The 20658-nt window shown below is 45.5% G+C and overlaps 2 protein-coding genes across 2 annotated transcripts; both read left to right on the forward strand.

The window, feature by feature from the left end:
* Window positions 1-8999: 8999 nt before the first annotated feature.
* On the forward strand, window positions 9000-10826 carry PHALS_13766 (Uncharacterized conserved protein, contains DM10 domain; the record flags this gene model as incomplete). Its single annotated transcript, XM_024729579.1, has 1 exon — window positions 9000-10826. The coding sequence occupies one exon, from the start codon at window positions 9000-9002 to the stop codon at window positions 10824-10826; it is 1827 nt and encodes a 608-aa protein (XP_024579943.1).
* A 1391-nt stretch (window positions 10827-12217) lies between these two features.
* Window positions 12218-12671, forward strand: PHALS_13767 (RxLR-like protein; the record flags this gene model as incomplete). Its single annotated transcript, XM_024729582.1, has 2 exons — window positions 12218-12545; window positions 12625-12671. The coding sequence occupies 2 exons, from the start codon at window positions 12218-12220 to the stop codon at window positions 12669-12671; spliced, it is 375 nt and encodes a 124-aa protein (XP_024579944.1).
* Between the last annotated feature and the right edge of the window lie 7987 nt (window positions 12672-20658).

Raw genomic sequence — 20658 nt, forward strand, 5'->3', positions numbered from 1 at the left:
TGATGGAGTATATCATGTGTCGCAGGGCGACAATACGCAGGAAGTTGGCGTTGCACCTTGAGTTTGGCAAACTCAAATCGAAGATGGCGATCTATGCGCACATCCACTTCCTTGTGACTTCGTTGTAAGGAAGACAGCAAAGATAGTTTCCGGTGCCGCTGCACCCATCGCTTAAAGGTCACATCATCGTCCGCAGCGGCGAGTACCACTGGAATAGTCCGCATTGCGGGTACAGGAGCGCCTCCTTTTTGAGCTCAAAGTCGAGCGCGGTGTCTATGTTTTGGGAATCCTTGGGGTATCAAGAAGCGAGCTCGGAGAGCTTTTCGCTGGTCAAGCTCAGGCCGGGTTTCCGACTACGTAGATGCCTAACGATCGAGTGATCGCGTCTTTCGCTTCAGGTGCGGGATCCGCCTAGCGGAAGCCGTATGTTACTCGAGGGTCTAGGACCAGACATTGTACGAGCGCATGATATCCGCCCTGCGGGTAGCCGGCAACTGTTGCTCATGTGCTTCGTCGATGCGGTTGGTAATAATACCACCACTCCTGGAAGTCGAGAGGTCGGGAAACAGACACAGTGTTCACAAGATTTGAGGAAGGTGAGGTGCGCCAACGGCGCGACGTGAGTCTTCCCATGCTGGAACAGGAGTATCCGACTCGTAGTCGACTTCCTCCGAATCTTCGACAAGTAAATTTGTCAACCGTGGCGAGCGCGGTGTGTGGCGCCCGGTAGCCGAGGGCTTGGGATTTGCTTACCGTGAAGCCGCGGACGTACTGCCGGAGATTCACCCCGTGCAGAAGAAGAAGGGCTTTGCCCGCGGGCGCCCTCGGAACCAGCTAGGCTGGGTGTTTTTCGTGTGATAGACACATGGTTCATTGAGCGGAGAATGTTCACAGATTATCTTAGGAACGTTCCCGTGTCTCAGATATGCGCGCCTCTTATGAATCGACAATCAAAAGTGAATTGTGGATATTCGCAATTTTGATGGGGGGTGTAATGGAATTATATGAATGGTCGCGTCACACAAGATGGTGTGAACGTACAAAGGTGTGGATTACACAAGCTGGTGTGAACGTACAAAGGTGTGGATTACACAAGCTGGTGTAGTTACACATTGGTGTGGCTACACCGAAACAAGAAGCCATTACATGGCAGGACGGTCAGTAGTTATGCCTATCTAAAAGGTTTTACTATTTAATGAGGAAAATTTAAGGTTTAAGATATAGGCGGCTCTGCTGCAAATAAATGAAATTAATACCTTTTAGTTTTAAACGGAAGAGCGTCTTTGCCTTGATTAACGTTTTAAGTACTCGTGGAGGTAGCGGATTGCGATCCGCTACACTCGTACTGGTTCTTGTATTGAGCGTAAGATCGATGACTTTAGCTTAGATTCTTCTAAGCATTTATCTACGGCAGCCCGCTGCAGCAACCTCGTTGCACAAGGTGTATAGCCGTAAAAAGCTCAATAATCACTACCCAATAACTTTGTTTAATTGGATTTGGCGGAAGAAAACTTTCTTTCTCAGAAACACAAGTATAAATTTCAACGCTTGGATGAATTTTTTTTGCCATGTATACTGCTCTTGGATGAATCATAGTCGTCGAAACACCAACTTTAATCGATATTTAGAGATGCCTTTTCGCTAGCGTTACGGTGATGCTCAACGTTTACAAAACACACCAACAAGGATTTTTCTATTGATATTAAATTGACTTGTCAGTTGCTCTGTTAGCTATAATATCGTTTAATAATGTCGAAAAAACTTTGCATCAAATTATTTCTTCTTTTCAAGTTTGATTTTTGAGTTACAAGCTCATTTTTTCGTGAAAAGTCACAGTCACTAAGTTTTATTTCGTCAAGTTTACTTTAGATAGTCGCGAAAAATACACTCCAAAAAGCACGCCTATTTAGAGGCTGAAACAGATCCACAGTCTCCGGTGCTTACGTATTTGCGCATCAGAATGAGAAATCTTTCTTCTACTTCCAACGCATCGTTATCTTGAAAATTTCACTGATGACTTGAATGAAAATGAAGAGATTTTTATACCAGGGTGGCCAAACGCATGCAGCGCACGTTCAGACCGTTAAACCATGAAGACCGTTTATATCTGTTAAACCACCAATGCATAAGGCTCACTGAGCCGTATGGCTACTTTTCTTGGTGGCCACCAACAATGTAACATGTGCCCTGCAACAGATGACTTTCCTGATGTCATGATATAATGGAGCAACACCGCATGTCAAGTGTCAAGCGAACCATTGCTGAAATACAGCGAGCCTTGTGATAAGGTATTGTCGTGCAAATGAGCGCTGGAATAAAGTGGCATCTGAGATTTTTAACTTTACAAAGTTTTGTACCGCCACACTATAGACCCGAGGCTCACCACGGCTCCGTCGTCTAGGGTGTACTCAAAGCACCAAACAATATTTTGCTTCATTACTTAGCCAAGTCTATGTCAAGACATGGGTTTTGCCGAGCACTACACTACATGAGGCTTTAAGCCCACACTAAAGTGCTTCTGCTTTCTCGTGAGGGTGGGCGCGTGACTTTATAATGCCCCAGCATGAATAAATGGTGTAACTCCTCAGTGGTTTCAATTCCGGAAACCCCATAAATCTCGAAGATTCGTCCATGCCATCGCTATGGTGGGGTCAGATCTCAAATCTAAGCCCGAGACTAGTCCACGGTCTAATCTGTCAAATTGTTTAACCTTCAGCACATTACTCAATTTCCTGTCGCGAGACACACGGGTACTGTGTCCGTATTCGGCATCTTTAATGGCTGCTTGTACTGTAACAACTTCTGCCAAACGTGCGCTGTACGCTCTAGCACAAATTACTGAATGTATCCATACTTCCCTCACGAAGCATGTGTCCTTCGACATAGCATGTAAGCCCGACCTTCGCATCTGCCATCCGACAGCGAAGTCAGCACGCAACACGCAGATGTATTTTTTCCACCGTCAATGAAATGTCAGCGGAGATCGTGGAGCTGTCGGGCAACTAAGAGATCTCTCATCGTGGCTGGGGTATATCGACCTTTGGCGCGCTCGTAGCTCTTCCATTTTCAGCATCCCGCCCTCCCTTCACGGCACAAAAGTTGTACTCCGCACTAGATGCAATGCTCACCGCTTCCTCAAAAAAAATATGGTGAAAGTAAAACTTTCAGTGCAAGCCGCACGCTTTCGGATACCTTCTGTGAAGGTTGAAGCCACTATCGCTTTCAGAAGCGGGTCGCAATTGCGTCGGTTTGAGTTTTCAGCACCTGGAAAAATTCCGTCAGTTTTTGCACTCCTTGACGGACAGACAAGTGCTCGAGCGCACCCGATAGACCTGCAGATACCTGCGACATCTGTCGCTTTAAATTTGTCTCACGTTTGCAACTTCTCTTTTACTGAGGTTTTCGACGCTGGCTCCCCTACTCCGCGCAGCCTCCTAGCTCGAATACCTTCAGCGCGACGCACTGTCGCTTTGTTTGAAGCTTTGTTCAATCCATATCAATCATGATTTGCCTAAATTAATGGAATGTTTTTTTCGGTTTGACTATACAGGATTTAATGCTCAAAATATCAGCGGTCTCACGGAAGAAATCATCTGTTACCCACCGGCGCCCGGTTGGAACGCTCCTAGACGTGGCTCTCTGATGCAATCTCAAAGCTGGTAAGTACCTCCAGACACGTCATTGCTTCCAGCCCTTGGCTACCAGTTCCCTTGTGCCATCGGGACTCAGTATAGATGCCGCCGACTCTTCTCGACGAGAACGGTGGCGTTGTTAAGTTAATCTACTTTTTGGAAGTACATTTTTTGTTCAATCCTAACAGATTGAACAAAATCCTCTCACCACTTGTTTGTGGATTCGAAAACGGGTGTTCACAAGTGCAACTGGGTTGTCGAGCTCCTTATATTGGTGGTGCGTCAACAAAATTAAGTGTGCGCACACAATGCACAGAGGCTACTCCAATCAGGAGCGAAATGAGAGCCTCAAGACTATATATGCACTTATTTTTTTTATCGAAAATGACATATAACAAGGTAATTTCGATCCAGACTAGTGCTAGGAATATACATTCGACTTTTTCAATAATGAACTTCGCATTGTTGACGCGAGGCTAATAGCTTGCGTGTAACGAATTACACGTACCTGATAACATGTGTGTGTGTCACACGAGATGGGCATAGTGTGACTGCACAAAATAAGAATACGGTACGTGGTCTGGGTAGCCAGTACTTATGTATTTAGATTTTACTATATATATATTAGGATCTCCATAAGGCGGCTTTGCCGCAGATGAAAAAATAAATAAAATAAGTTTTGGATTTAAACGAAAGAGTTAATTAGCCTTGGGTTAAGGCGAAAATTACTCTTGGAGTAAGCGGATTGCGATCCGCTAAACTCGTACTTGTTCTAAGTAAAGAAAGGAAGGCCGGTGACCTAAGTTACGCTACGGCAGCCCCGCTGCATTGCGTGTTCAGTAATCCTCCTCTTTATCAAAATCCCGTCGTTTCCATTAGAATCGAGTCTGTGGTACCTCTAAAATACTTACATTCATACCGAAGTGTAATGTGACTTTTAAAGAATCATGCAAATATATTGGTTAACAAATGCACAAAAGTTTGAGTTAATCAATACGCAATAGTACCGTACGTACCCCGCTACAGGCTTATTTTATGTAATGGATTGATCTAGACCTTGTACACTGTTTCAAATGCTGTAACGGGGTGCGAACGGTACCATTCTGTACGTACACGTTAAATTTATGTGCAATTGCGCAGCATACATTGCTGTACGATTGTTACAATTATACAACATTCACAACGCACTTTTAAGTAATATGGGCATTCTGAGGTACAGGAGTATAATTTCTCATGAAATGATGAGAGACGCTACGTGAAGGCGATGTCCGTTTTATGCTTGGACTGTTTGTCGCACATAAAGCAATATAGATCATCTTTATCGAATATATATATAAAGTATGAGCTCAGACATAATTGATACTAAATGTATCTCACTCATGTAATAGCCGAGCAAAGTTGGCATTTACTTACGTTATCTCACTCATGTAATAGAGCAAAGTTGGCATTTCCTTACGCTTCACCCATGATCATAACAGAGCGTCTCTTACGCTCTGTTATGATCATGGGTGAAGCGTACGAGCCAACCTTTGGGTGTTTGGTAATGAGAATTTTTTTAGTCGAAGTTATCTCTGTTCAAAGCGCACTGCAAATCGTTGCACTTGGTAACTCTTGCGATCGATCCCGCGACATAATTGTAGGAACTATGTCATCAGTGAAGATGAAACGCGAGCTGCTGAGTGCTCTCCCCATGCCAGCTAGACACGCTTGGGAGGCGCATGTCTATCATCGGTCCCAATGGAATGAAGGGATTGGAGTTTCAAGGGTCAGATACAGTTATCGCCTGATTAGAGGCGCTCATTAGTCATGTGAATGCGCTGATGAGACACCTCCAGGAGCGCTCTAAACAGATGGCGAACGGATATCCATTACCATAGAGCCGCTGATGCTTGGTTTCGAACTTTCAAGGCAGGGGTAGGTAGAACACTCCCTATAGATGAGGAACAAGGAGATGGACATGGATATCAGTCATGCTCAAACAGAGCAACACTGTGTCGAACTTGCGGGGAACATGCTTGACGACTGCTCGCAATAATTGAAGCCAAGATGTAATTTGTTAGTAGAAAAGCATTCCAAATATGAGAGATCTGAGCCGACATATGTCGCGGGAGATTTATCAGGAGTAACGAGCGCATTGAAGTTATTGATCACCCGTCAAGGAGGGGTGGCATTGGTGATAGCTTTATCGCTGCAAAGAAATCAGAGACTTATTTGGATACATTAACAGTTTATGGAGCGTTTCCAAAAAGCTGCAGTGGGCGCCTTGACCATTCGCGTCTACCCTACCTGTTACCGGAAGCGGTGAGTGTTGCGTTAAACACAAGACACAATTTCGTGGTGTGAACGTAACGGATTGAAATCCGTTCTGCGCTCCAGATTCGATGAAGTTTAGTCATCTGACAAGAAAGAAGTTTTTGCCTGCGAGCAGTTTCGCGACACTCGTAACTCTTCTATCTGTGAGATTACAAAACAACAAAGCTTTGTATGCCCCTACGATCTGATTTGCGGGTTACAAAGGGTAGGACTCTCACGCAAAGTCCACGCAAAGTCGTCCGACAAACCCATCGGGGCAAAATTCTAGAAGGCCGCCGTGTGCATATTGGAAAATACCCACCCTAACTGGGCGCCGGTGGAGAAACAGATGCTTTCTTCCGTGAGACCGCTGATGTTGAGCATTAAGGCTTTTAAAGCCGAACCGAAAAAAAGGAAATACTTTCATTAAATCTGGCAAATTTTGATGGATATGGATTGAACCATGCTCCAAACAAAGCGGCAGTGCGTCGCACTTATGGTATCCAAACTAGGAGGCGGAGTATGGGAGCTAGCGTCGAAAACTTCAGTAAAAAATGCCAACGTGAGACGAACTTGAAGCGACATATGTCGCAGGTATCTGCAGGCTCCTGGAGGTGGCTCTCTAATGCAATCTCTAAGCTGGTAAGCACCTCCAGGCGAGCAATTTCCGCTTCCAGCCCTTTGGCCGCCAATTCCCTGTTGCTTTAGGGACTCAGTACAGACAAAAGCTTGCTAAGTTAGTCTACCTTTTGGGAAGAGTAGTCAATCATTTTTTTGTTCCATCCTAGCAGATAAATAGCCCTCTCACCGCTCGTTTGTGCAATCGAAAACGAAATGTCGAATCGAAGACCGGGAAAAGGAACCGTGAAACGCAATGTATTCGGTACGTGCAGTCTGTATCTGTTGTCGCCAGGTGTGCGTCGCACTCAGTTGCACAGCACTCCTGGATCTTTTGCGACATTCAACGGCTGTAAAAAGCCCGGAAGGTTGACGTTGACAGCCAACAACCTGGGCTGTATCCCCAATCGCTCTTAACGAGAGTCATTCCTTTAAAGTTGGATCTCATCGACCATAGCACCCACGAGTTATAATATGACTGGGTGCGCTTGAGCACTTGTCTGTCCGTCAAGGAATGCAAAAACTGACAAAAAAGGTGCTGAAAGCTCACACCGAAACAATGGCATCTGACCTGCTCGTGAAGGCGGTACTGGTTACGACCTTCACAGAGGGTATCCGAAAGCGTGCGTTTGTGCTGAAACTTTCATTTTCACCGTACTTTGTTCGAGCAAGTGGTGAGCATTGCATCTAGTGCGGAGTACAATTTTCGTGGCGTGAGGGGAGGATGGGATGCTGAAAATGGAAGAGCTACGAGCGTGCCAAAGGTCGATATACTCCAGCCACGATGAGAGATCTCTTAGTTGCCCGACACATCCACGATCTCCGCTGACATATCATTGACAATAGTAAAAAAGCATCTGTGCGTTGCATGCTGACCTCGCTGTCGATTGGGAGATGCGGAGGGTCGGACTTACATGCTATGTTGAGCGACAAATGCTTCGCGAGGGAAGTCTTGATGGATTGGTGCTAGAGCGTATAGCGCGCGTTTGGCAGGAGTTGTTACAGTACGAGTAGGCATTAAAGATGCCGAATACGGACACAGTACCCGTGTGTCTCGCGACAGGAAAATGGTTCAAAGTGCTTAAGGTTATGTCGAATCTTCAAGTGATAGTTAAACGATATTACAGATAAGAACGTTGTCCAGTCTCGGATTACAATTCGAGATACGACCCCACTATAGCGATGGCGTGAATCGAATACTACACCAAAACCCATGAAATGACTGGAATTTGAAAGCGTGGGGCGCTCGCACGTTTCTCCTGCTAATACACTGATAAAATCATGCGCCCACCTCCGCCACCAATTTGTAATGCTTTAACGCGGGCACGTTGGTGCTTGCAATTTCATAAAAAAAATCAGTGACACTCAATCCCTTTTCCGCTATGACCCAGTGTTTTATACGGGCTTACTGATTCCATATAACAAACCATATCTCGAACTAATCAAGCGTGACAATCCGTTGTAGACTCGGTAATGTCTGTACCATTTCCCTAGTCTGAGCTGCTTTCTGTTCCAAGATGGCAACGCAGTTTGAGTCGCTGAGGGCGACTCAATTCAGGCTAAAATCAGATATCAATCCCGAAATCTGGTTCATCTCAGCCTCGGATGCACACCTTGACGCTCATAGAAAGTTAATGTGTCGCCGTGACAGAGAGAGGTCTCATACCAGCCACGGGGGATCGATATACATTGTCCCCATCCGAATTTAGCACCTTAAGAGAAGAGGCATTATCACCCCTTGCTGTGCGCTTCTCATTAGAACCTTGCGGTGAAAGTACCGCTGGTTGGTTGCTCATACACCTGTCTCATGGAGGCGGGTGAGGCAGTGTGTTTTTCTCGCCCAGTGTACGAACTAGTCTGGATCTCAGCGGGACATTCACCTGCTTCTAGTTACCAAGGTACATCCCTCATGGAGGGACAATGAGAGCTGGATTGATACAGATATATGTAGCTATCTGCGGTTATAGTAGGACTTATAGACTCGATGAATGGGGTCGATACAAAGTTTGGCGCCCACGAGGAAGTGTGTCTTTTACGAGCTTAATCTACGACGGCTTACGACCGATAAATACAAATGGATAATGTGAAGATGATTTTCTAATTTGTGAGCTATCATTATAAGCCAGCAACTAGGTTTTGATCCCTAGCGAATTCGAAATTATATTTGACATGTATGAATGATTCAGAGGTCGCGGACGGACGATATGCATGTAAACCAAAATCGGTTGCTTATATCCTTTTCTTTGATAATTCTGCCTAAGTATATAGACGAAACGTAATCACAATAGCTGCAAGAGTATATCTAATAGCAACTCGAATCATAAATAGAATCTTACCAGCACGCGCTAAAAACTACTTTCATACCCGAACTATCCTTTCGACACTCGCACCTCGTAGCCGGCTATCTCGAAACCCATGCCGAGTTCCGCAATGCTTGAGAAAGAAAAAGTAGTGCCGATGATTTTCCGACGGCATGGAGATACAACGCCTAAAACACGTAGCCATACCTTAGGAAACACCAAACCTGCGTCATTCTATATTCGAGAGCTAGAGCGCCAAGGTGATATCGGAAGCAGCACGTTGTTAAATACATCCGAGCGCATGTCAACCAGCCCTTTTCACCCAAACTTCATTGTTTTTGATAAAAAAGTCCTGCGTTTCGAAGCATATTTTTTAGAAGCTGTGCACGAGAGTAATCTCGAAAATTATCGAGTACGACGTTGCGAAGTACTTTATTATCTTGAAGATGATACGCTGCAGATCACAGAGCCTAAAATTGAGAATAGCGGTATTCTGCAGGGCAACTTTGTCAAGCGGCACCGCATACCAATGTTGGAAAGTGACGAGCAGGGTAATATTCAGTATTACACGGTGCGTCATCTAAACGTGGGTGAAGAGGTGACTTTCTATGGTCGGACATTTCATCTCATCTCGGTTGACGACTTTACTCGCAATTATCTTAATTCTCAAGGAGTAAATGTACCACCTAACGAGCCTGTTCCGCGGGACCCTTACACAATTCTACGTCAAGCACATATGGCCCGTGAGACTGGACAGGATCAAGATGCACACTACGGCAAGAAAAAATATCCGATGAAGGACTTTATGGAGGCTTCACTTGGTAAGTTTGCGCGGCCTAGTGACCATCTTCGTCGATTTCTGGCTCATGACCGCGAGGTGCTGCGATTTTTTGCTATTTGGGATGACACTGAAAAGACCTTTGGTATTCGCCACCGATATACGCTGCACTTCTTCTTGGCCGACAACACAATCGAAATTCTCGAATCTTACGATCGCAATTCAGGTTGTGATCCGTTTCCAAAACTGTTGAATCGAACGAAACTCTTAAAGGATCCGAAACGTCAAGCTTGTGCTGCTGTGTGCGATGAAAGAACGGAGGATGAGCAGGCCCCACCGCAAAGTTATTATTCGTGGGAAGATTTGGCAATTGGTAAATATTTGCACATCTATAATCGACAAATCCTCTTGTTGGACGCCGATGCGTCTACGCGTTCATGGTATGAAAGGCGAAACAAATCGCTTGCTCCCGCTATCATTGTCAAGGAAGGGGAATTATCTGCGCCTACCTTCATACCACCAAGCCATGATGGTTTGGGCTCCGAGGAGGATTCGCTGCAGTCGTGCTACCGTTTGCTGCCAAAAGCTCCACTCAAAAGCATTGAATCTCTTGATAGGACAGAAGTTTTGCGCTTTCGTGGTCGCTTCGAGACCGATCAACCTGAAAATATAGCGCGTCGCTTTGTTATCTCGATCACGGTATCCGATCAGAGCGTGTCAATCATTGAGCTTGCCCAACGCAATTCTGGTATTGTTGGTGGTAAGTTTTTGGAGCGCACGCGTATCAAGCGCACTCGTCAAGATGGATCAGTTGTGATGACAAATGGCCAGACATCGTGGCTTAATTTGAATGATTTCTATATTGGAGCTCGAGTTCGTATGGCAGGTCAGATTTTTTTGCTTTTTGAAATGGATGAGTATAGCGCGAAGTATATGGAAGCTCGACCTGTCAGCTTCGCACGATCGGACAAACTTGCTGTGCTTCGAAAAGTGCACACACTAGTGGACAAGGATTTGCTTGCAGCTCGCATTAACGAAGTTCAGAAAAACCAAACTCATGTTGATGTGCATGAATTGACGTCGTTGCTAAACGGTTTGGTTGACGACATTGCACAGCACGACGTCTTTACTATTATTCGAAACTACGGAGACAAGACCGCTATGAAAATTGAAACTGAGAAGCTGCCAAAGCTCTTAATTGAATAGCTTCTCTTTCGCCTTGGATATACCATATATGAACCGCAGCATCAAGTGTAAACTCTATGAGGCATGACGACCTCATATGGTGCTTATTTCTTAAGAGACTCATTGGAAATCTCTGCACCATCAAAATCAAGTATTGTTTGAAGTTACTTGGAGATGGCACAATATTGTAACAGTCTCACAAGTACGCAGCTACTTTGTTATGTAGACTCATATATCATTAGTATTAGAACTTCGTTGACTTTTAACTGCCCTAACACTACTCGGTAAACTGCTTCGCTAGTTAAAAGTATCACAGCCGTGTTGCTACTACACCTTCTTCGTCTCTCATATATATTAAACATCCAACGACAATATTTGTCGTCTTTAGATTGTACCACGTCGATTCATAAACGACACGAAAGCTCTTACGTTAGATCTGGTCCGATGAATGGATGCAATACATGAGCATTTTTATTTTGCAAATTATCAGATGTATTCGATGCACATGCGTAAGTCCTTATCTCATTGTACTTCAGAGTTCCAGAATTTTAGAATAGTACTGTAGCACATACGCTATATTCCTACAGAGAAATTGTGATTTTGTCATCAATATCATACAACATCGATAGGGCTGAAAATCTTCGCTTTGGATCCTGCGCAACAAATTATAACATGACTGCAAAGTTGACCTCATCAGCGTTGTGATTGTGCAAATTTTTATTTTAGAGGCGCATAAACTTGATACAGAACAGAAAGTTTATTTGGGCACGGATGTGTCTATGTTGTGCATTTCTATCCCTCCCCAAGAGCCAGTAGCGGTATCAGAAAGATGACTTAAGGGACAAATGACAAATGTAGCTGTATTCCATGTTTCTCGTACATTTTTGGCGAAATCGATACGCTTTCTGACATATGATGTGCAAGAAATTTATAATACATCCGGTTCGTGAACCTAAGCAGCTCGGCGAGCAGAAACTGCACCGAACATGTGATGTGATTCTTGCACAACAACAAAAAGAAATGTCTGATTACATGAGAGACAGCTTGGAAGCCTGGATGTATCATGAGATTAGTCTTTTTTTTAATACATTGCTAAAGTACAGAGATACCATCATCTTTTCGCCATAGATGTCTATCATTAGTACCAGAGACCTCAATGTGTAAGGATTCTCAAAATCTTGACAAATCAGGTGATGGGCTGATCGAAACTACTGTATCAGCAATAAGCTTGTGGATTCAAGCAGCTGATTGAAGCTTTCAGGACCAGTATTTTAGATCCATTTAAAGACGTAAGCAGCTGAGAATTTCATCATGTTCGCCTCTGTGCAATTGGAGTCTGCCATGGCTGGAATATAAAGTCATTTCGAATTTTTCCCCCTGTATCACATTCAATTTTATTCGACACGACACCAATGCGCCTTTGCCTTCAAGTCTTGTGCGCAGGAATTGCGGCCACACTCGTAAACGCGGTTTCGCTTACTGTTGAAGACCCAACTCCCAAAGCACTAAGGGGGGCATCAACCGCCGACGTAACCGTCGACACTAATCGTAATCTAGCGACCACTGACGTTCATACCGAGACATCGAGCGAAAATCACGTTTCAGCTACCCCCAAAGTAAAAAAAGTTCGTGAAAATCGCTTGTGGAGTGATGACGACGATAGTGATATTCTCAGTGATGACTTCAGCATTGACTACAGCGATGACATAAGCGATGACTACAGCTATGATTCGAAGGAGGGTGTGTACTACCGCAGAACCTATCACCATGAACCTCACTACTACCACAACCATCTACATCCTGAGCTCCATTCCTATAGCCATTACAGCTATCACCACGTCCCCGACGCCAACTATTAGGCTGTAATCGATGGAAACTATGTTACATTTTTAATTTTCCTTTTCTGCTGGTCTAGCCATACTGCGGAAACTCCGCTGCCGTAAATAATCAAACCAGAAGATATGAACCTTTCGTATTTTGCGTTTTTATACAATTATCATGTAGTATGTATATGAATCTGATTGACTACTAAACTGGTAAAATCTAGCTTGGCATGAGTCTAACATCGCAATTATCGTACAAAATGAAAGACAACACCAGCCATACTTGGTAGTTGAACGCGAGTGCATATTAAGCCTCAACACGTGTTGAGGCTTAATATGCACTCGCCACCCGCAGTGTCGGCGGCGTTTCGCTTGTACGCTCCTTAAGTTAGAAATATTAGCCTGCTTGCATTAGCCTTACCTTGTTCCATTATTTAATCGAACCGTTGTAAGGCAAATTACACAAATTATTAATTTTAATAAAAACGGCATGTAACTGAGTCAATAAACGGCATAAATGCAACCTGGAGTCAACAAAATGAGAGAGTTTATTTGAATTTGGTGATAAACTGCCTCGAATGCGGTATTCCTTCGCACAAAGGACGTGAATGAGCTGCGGTGGAAATCATCTTCCCACTTTTGTAAGAAAAAAATCAAATCGTAGTGAGGCAGTATTTGGAAGTAGTGTAGACAAGCCTTTCAAGAATCTCACAAGCTCTGGAAAGCAATTTCTAGATCGGGGTAATGACCAGGCCACCTAAATTGCACAGTGTCTTCAAGTATGCTTTGAACGGGTCACCTTTACGGTTGCATCAACAAACTGCTTATGCTGGAAGCCAAAGCTTTTGTACACACCAACAATACGATAAACGACAGTGGTAGATTAATACCAGATTTGTGGACGTAACAGCATCACATACTGAGGTGACAAAAGTCATTGACGGTATATGGCTGCCGGAGAGGACTGCCCGCACAAATCGTCGAGCAGGAAGCCAGTAACGCAAAGTACACAATCTTATAGCTGTTTCTGAAAGATGCCTGAGAGGCTGAATTGCAAATATTCCCTGGTCTTGCAAAATCTAATCATCTCGTCCCTCTCAACAGCCTAACATTCAGCAACAATGTACTGGTTGAGATCTAAGGATAACGCGTTGTCTTCCTTCGATTAGCCTGCAACAGAATACTTCTTTTCAGGCTCGCGATTAGCTGTGTGATTCCAGCCATCTGCAAGGTCAGAAAAACGGCAAGTCCTAGCAATTCATCGACAACATAAGTGATCAGAGAGGAAACATCATTGACAGCTGCAAGCAATCTCCACCATTTCAAATCAGGAAGGTATTACAGCAATTTGCCTCCTTCATTGCAAATACTTTCAAAGCAGTCGAATATTTCTTGACGATGTTCCCACAACCACCAACTATCGCGGCTCATGGAAACCCAGCGCGTCGCCGCCATAGGGAACATACCGCTTGTCATTGGTCACAGTATCGTTTCTGTTTCCTCGAATGCCCAACTTATGCTGTTAACGAATTGTAAAATCGTTAATTGTCGAGTGCTTAAGATATCTTTTGTTAAACGATGCCAATCTGATGTACAAGCATCAACACAGCCTCAAGCTTCATTTTGTAACAGTATCTTGATTAGAAACAACGCTCGATACGTGTCGGCATTCGCCGCTCCGTCTGGAAAACATCCGATCGTCTTTTGAGGCTAGTCACAGCAAAATGCAGCTGTGCTTCTTAAACATTTCGTTTATGGCTTTTTCTGTGTCGCTTCCGTCGAATGGGACTACTAATTTGTGAATGTTGGGAAGCGGATCCTCACATCAATGTATGAAGTTTTGCAAATATCAGTCAACCCATCAAAGGTAACAGAATTCGCCCAGACATCCTTTCGGGTCTCTTTGATGTTGTGAAATTTAGCAGTGCATACAACTCGTGCATACTTGTCATGTGTATCATTTACAGTGCCCCAGTTTGGGGAAAGATAAACTTCTTTTGCTGTTTGACCCCTAAAAGGCCATTCAAAACGACATTCCTCGGCTCACATATCGACCAGTAATTCAAACTGATTAAACTGATAGTTTTTCACCTCATGGGAACTGTTGTCTTTGTTTAACAAAAATAAAGAAAGGCAATTAGTTGTCTTCTTCACCACCTTGCAACACAAGCTCTCCAATGTTCGACGATGCCTACGTGAGCCGTAAAATATAACGCTTGTATTGTGGCTCCACATAAGCATGAATCTTGTTGTCATGCATCGTGCTAGCTGTTTGTCAAAGAATGTGTCCATCCGTTCAGTGGGAGCGTTCGATATTCCTGATATTTGGTGTCATGCGATTGACATTTCTCAGATTAGGGGGGATACGGAGTCGTATGGAGTGGCCACGGATGGTCACCCAAAAAAAGTGTCGATAGACCAAGTGGTGCCTAGAACTGGCAACTTGAAAACGAATAAATCATAGGTGGGCATGGCAATTCGACCAGCGGAAAGAATTTAGGAAGGAGAGGTGCCAATTGTTGCCCCCCTAAAAAAAGAAGAATGTTGTCGACCTGTACGTCTGTGGCTGCATATACTAATACTCCCACTAATAGAGTGGTCGAGTCGGATTATGGATAAGTGGGTACAACTGACCACAAAGGTGATGCATTCACACGTTGTGTGATTGAGCAAAAACATGTGAAGGAAACAATGGAATTTGTTGATCTCGGTACGGATACTCCCACTCTGGTCTCGATTGAGTCCACGGGAAGTAAGTCCAGCGTACTTCCCCCCATGATGAAAATGTAGCATGTCGATACGATGGTCCACGTATTGTGAATAAAACGACCGATTGTGAAGTCATCAGAACAGATATCCTTTTGATACTATTGCCGACGACGTAAGGGCTGGTGCAGCTCAAGGAAGTCACTTGACTTCCTACACGGCCTCAAGTGTGATGACATTGCGGAGGTCGTCCTGATACAGTCGAAGGTTGATTCAGTGAAACTACGCTCATCATCAGTTATGGATGATTTGATTCTCGAGAAATTTTGACAGCGTGTGGCCTCACACAGAGGGAATGCTATTTTGAAGGATCCAACTGATCCTTATTATTCACGTGTTATGGAAATCAATCATGACGTCCTTAATGCAAATTCGGCCTCTGGTTTTCCACCCGAGCGGGATTTCGACACGACATTGATCGTGACCCTGGTTCAAAGCATGCAGTGCTTCGACGTGGACATCGTCCCGTGAGCACGCGAGTATATCGATGAGCTTTTTGCTCAAAAGCGAGGTGCGAGTTTGGTTAGGGAGAGCAAATTCTTCACAGCGCGCCGACGTTATGTGTGCGCAAACCAAGTGGAAAACGGCGTATGGTTCACACCTACATCAAGTTGAATGCGTAAATGGAGCACTTATAACAATTTGAATGCACAGATGATTTCCGTGCAAGTACCGATTTCACTTAGGAATGTTATCATTTACTGCTGTACACAGTTTTGTGCACTTGTTCTGGTCGATGGATCATTATCGTGTCGTCCTGATTAAGATTTACCTATATACCAGCTAAATCAAAAACGATAAATTTGATATGATACGTCGAGCGTATGTTGAGAGTGAACAGTGAGATCTGATCACCAGAGCACCGTCATCGAATTCTATTCAATTCCATGACAGGCTTCCTGGTCGCCTGAAGTCAAGATTGAATAATTATGCATTAAAAAGGGGTCTGTTTTACTATGAAGTTGCGCATGACGAGGAGTCACGCATTGTGGCTCCCCACAACGATGATTTGAAGTACAAGATAGTGTACGAGGCGCATGATACGCCGATGACCGGTCACTTTGGCCGTGAGAAGACATATCTGTCTGTCAGTGCGCATTTTTGTGGCCAAAATGTACAAATGGGTGGCACGATACATATAAAAAATGCAATGTATGTCCGATCGAGAAGAGCGCACGGCGCACGCAAGTGCCATTGTAGAGCCTTCTTATTCCTTCTGACGGTTGAATTCAGTCGGTGTCTACCTTTCTTTGGCTTTCCGAGAATGCTGATGGCCACAATGGGGTGCTCGTTTTTGTTGACGGACTCACCGGAATGGTTCGCATCGCTCCTTTTATCGATTCCTTCGATGCTGAAGGATCGGCTAGATTGTTCGTTGATCACGTTTTTTGCAATCATGGGTTGCCAGACGCCATGTCTCTGATCAAGGGTACGCGATTTACTAGTGGCTTTTAGTATTGTCTCAAATTCTTGGCACTCGCTTTTGTATGTCCACAGCGGTATACCCGCAAACCGATGAGCAAACAGAAAGTGCCAACCGAGTAATCGGTGATGTCTAGCTTCTGTGCAAAATTCCCGCAGTATAGACTTGTTATTACCATTGGTAAAGTATGTTATGAACAAATCAGTTTATTTATTCACTGAATTTATGACATTCTTGAAGAATACCCGCCAGAACCACTTTGTGCGATGGGTGGTGTCGCTAATATAAGTCTAAGTGGAGGATGAGTTCAGCAATTCGTGCTTTCCAAATTGATACAATGAATGATACAAATTCGAAGCGCACGTACCAGGACGCCCTGGACTCCTTCATCGTGAGTCGTGTGGATGTGATCACAGGTGCGAGAGGCAATGGCAAATGCGCAATCTCCAAAAGGTGTAAATTAGACAAGATCGTCACGACAAAATGTCTCTTATTGTGGAGTATTATGTACTTCTGAGTACTAAGACCTGTCAGACGATGTGGTCTCAAGCTCGAGAAGCTGGAAGATATTACTCGCTTCATCAATTTATTCTGCGTCGTGTCATGCCATGGAAATGCTTATACTATCGACCTGCCAATCTGGCTAAAGACACATCCAGCTTATTCGTAGGTCTCATCAAGCCATACCTTGTCGATGACGCTAATTTCAACCTGGATGTAACGCGTAGCCATACAAAGGTGGCTTAAGAGCCACGGCTTTGACACGAGGGTCGAACGTTTAAATCGTTGGCGTCATAACCTCAGCATCGTCCTCAGAATGACGAGATAGATCTGGAACGCCCGAAATAGAGCAAGATTGCTTGGCAGGAGGTCCCACATCATCAGCGAAAGCAGCAAAAGAGAGATCTGCTCTTTTCGATGGGTCTAATTCGCGATTTCATCCCCGGGCGAGATTCCATGACACCATGACGTCCTTCAAAATCGCAAATTCTCGCGGAGGACCTGTCGATTATCCTTCAAACCTTGTTGCGTCGACAAAATTCGGTCGGTCACCCAATCAACCGCTGGATCATCATCGTGAGGAGCTTCTTCACCTTCGTCAAACGCAATTCCAGGGCGAACAAAGACTGTGGACCAGTCACAAAAGAAGTGAAGGGGACGCCATCTCCGGGAACTCCTCCCTATTTTGGATCGGCAGGGAGATTGATACTACTTCGTCCAGAACGTAGTGGCTGAGAGAAATGGATGCGGCCGGTAGGCGCTCCCGGTAAAATGGCTAGGTTATCCAGCGAACGAAATACGTGACAGCCTCTGTGACGAGGTTACACATACCCTGGTAACAGGTGTGTGTGCCACACCAGATGGGCATGATGTGACCACACCCAAACAAGAATACGGTACGGGGATGGATAGCCAGTAGTCATACATGTATTTAGATTTTACTATACATATTTAAAAAAATCTATGCATTTTAAATATGGCGGCTTTGTCGCAGATAAAAAAACACATTCAGTTTTGGATTTAAACGGAAGAGTTAATTAGCCTTGGGTTAAGGCTGTAATTACTCTTGGAGTAAGCGGATTGAAACTCGTACTTGTTCTGAGTATAGAACGAGAGGTTGGTGAACTAAATTACGCTTCCTCAAAGCGCAAAGCTACGGCATCCCCGCTGCACTTGGTAGCACTTGTTGTCAATCTACACCTGAGTCGTTTAGTAGAATGGAACAATTTTCCACTTTGCCCCAGGGCATGCAGGACGGGCTTAAAACGCTGATGTCCGTGCTGGGCCCTGAGGCCACCGCCAGTAACGGGTGACTTCCCCCGCCCTAAGCCGCTCATGGTAAGCGTTAGGGTCTTCGAGGGGAAGGACGGAAAGAATCTCCTGCTCTGGGTGAGAGAGGTCGAGATGGCCATCGCATTCGCCATGCTCCAGACCGAGCAACATCGCGTGGCGCTAGCCATCTCCAAGATTGGTGGTCAAGCGCGAGAATGGGCACTGACGTGCGGCACTTCGGTCGAAGCTGCGTTTTTCACCAGGGCGAAACTATAATGGCAGCTCTCACCAGTCTTCTCACCGCCTGATAAGGAATATCGTGTGCGATCGCGTTTCCTTGCCGCCCGACAGGGCAACTAGGGATTGGTGGACTTTTTTCAAGAGATGCGCACTCTCATTGCCGGGATGGCAGCAGATCCCCTTCTGGAGGCGGTCACAGTGACCGTCTTTGTGGAAGGCCTCCGCACTGGCGTGGCCGGAATGGAAGTCTTCCGTGTGCAATTGTCTTCATTTGAAGAAGCGGTAAATGTGGCATTGAATGCCAAATTCAATTTCAAGTCGGCACGACTTGGTTGGAATGCAAACTTCAACAGTCGTCGAGCGGGTCTGTGCCCATTGATATCAGCTATGCTGAGGACGAGGGAGCAAAGCCTCGAGCTGCCGAGCTGCACATAAATATACGACGGTGTTTTGTCTGCGGAGACACCCTTCACCTTCGGAACGGTTGCCCCCTGCGCAAGGCGCGTCAAGGTTCGTCAAATCATCGCCTTAATGCCAACCAGTCTGATTCGTTGCGGGGAAACGACACCACTAAGTTAGCGCGAAGCGAAAAACTGGGGAAGAACCGAGTTCTGTTGAGCATCAGGGAGGTAGAGGTCAACGGGGCTTATCTTCGAAGAGCTCCGTGCTCTTTAACACGGAACGTGTATGCAAACCGGGCTTGCTGGTCGTGGAGGCGACCGTAAAGGGCTTCGAGAACTCAAGGAAGATCCTCATCGATTCCGGGGCGTCGGGCAATAATGTCGGATGTTCCACGATGGAAGGAAGTCAGCTGTATGCTGAGGCGCCGAAAGCGTGGTTGAGTGACATCGTCACTGTTCGCCTAGCAACTTTGACACGTGTCACGTTCCCGAAGGTCCCAGCGGACCTCGGAGTCAAGTTCATTGACTTTGATAGCGTGAAAGGCTGCCTTGTCTTAGACTTGGATGCAAGGCATGACCTCATCCTAGGAATAGCATGGTTGGAACACCATGAGCCATGGATTGATTGGGGGTCAAAGACCTCGGGCGCTACGCGCACGTCTCCCGGTGGAGCTTTTGGACCCACCTCGCTAGAGGACAAATGCGCTACTGTCGAGAGCACTTGAGCGAGACAATCAACGTGCTGGACATGGGAATGTCCGAGTTGGTAGACACCAACGGATTATCGGACAGGAGGCATGAGCGTGGCTTGCGGGCTGATCGTGGAGTGGCACGTAACCCACTGAAAGTCGCTCAGGTTTTGGAGCAGTCGCTGCATGTCATGCATGACATGGTCGGCCAAGGGCCGAGGCATCGAGGGCGAGGCCCTTGTGATGCACGTGAAGTGGCACGCAAGCCACTGAGCGTCTGCCCGAGTATCGAAGCAGTCGCTGTATGGCATGCGTAATATGGTCGGCCAAAAACCGAGGCATCGAGGGCGAGGCCCCATGATGCACATATAGTGGCACAAAACGCAATGAGCACTGCTCGAGTATCAAAGAAGTCGCTGCATGACATTGATGGCGTGATTGGACAGAGTCCGAGGCATATTGGGCACGGCCCTTCAGGTGCGCGTGGAGTGGCACGTTTTCCACTGGACGAAGACTGAGGGGTAAGCAGCTCTTCGTCGGATGTTGTAGATAACATCGGAGCACCAAAGGAGCGGATAGTGAGGGTTACACCGGATGACGCGGAGAGCGTATGTACCCTGGTTTCACTGAAACATAGAACCTCTGTATAGAGGCGACGGCGACACCGTATGCTGGCTGCAACCGGGCGTCGACCCTGATCCAGGGTGTGTCTACCGTAGATGATGGTGCACAGTTATA

The sequence above is a fragment of the Plasmopara halstedii genome (assembly GCF_900000015.1).
Source record: "Plasmopara halstedii genome assembly, contig: Scaffold_672, whole genome shotgun sequence".
NCBI classification, from domain to species: Eukaryota; Oomycota; class Peronosporomycetes; order Peronosporales; family Peronosporaceae; genus Plasmopara; species Plasmopara halstedii.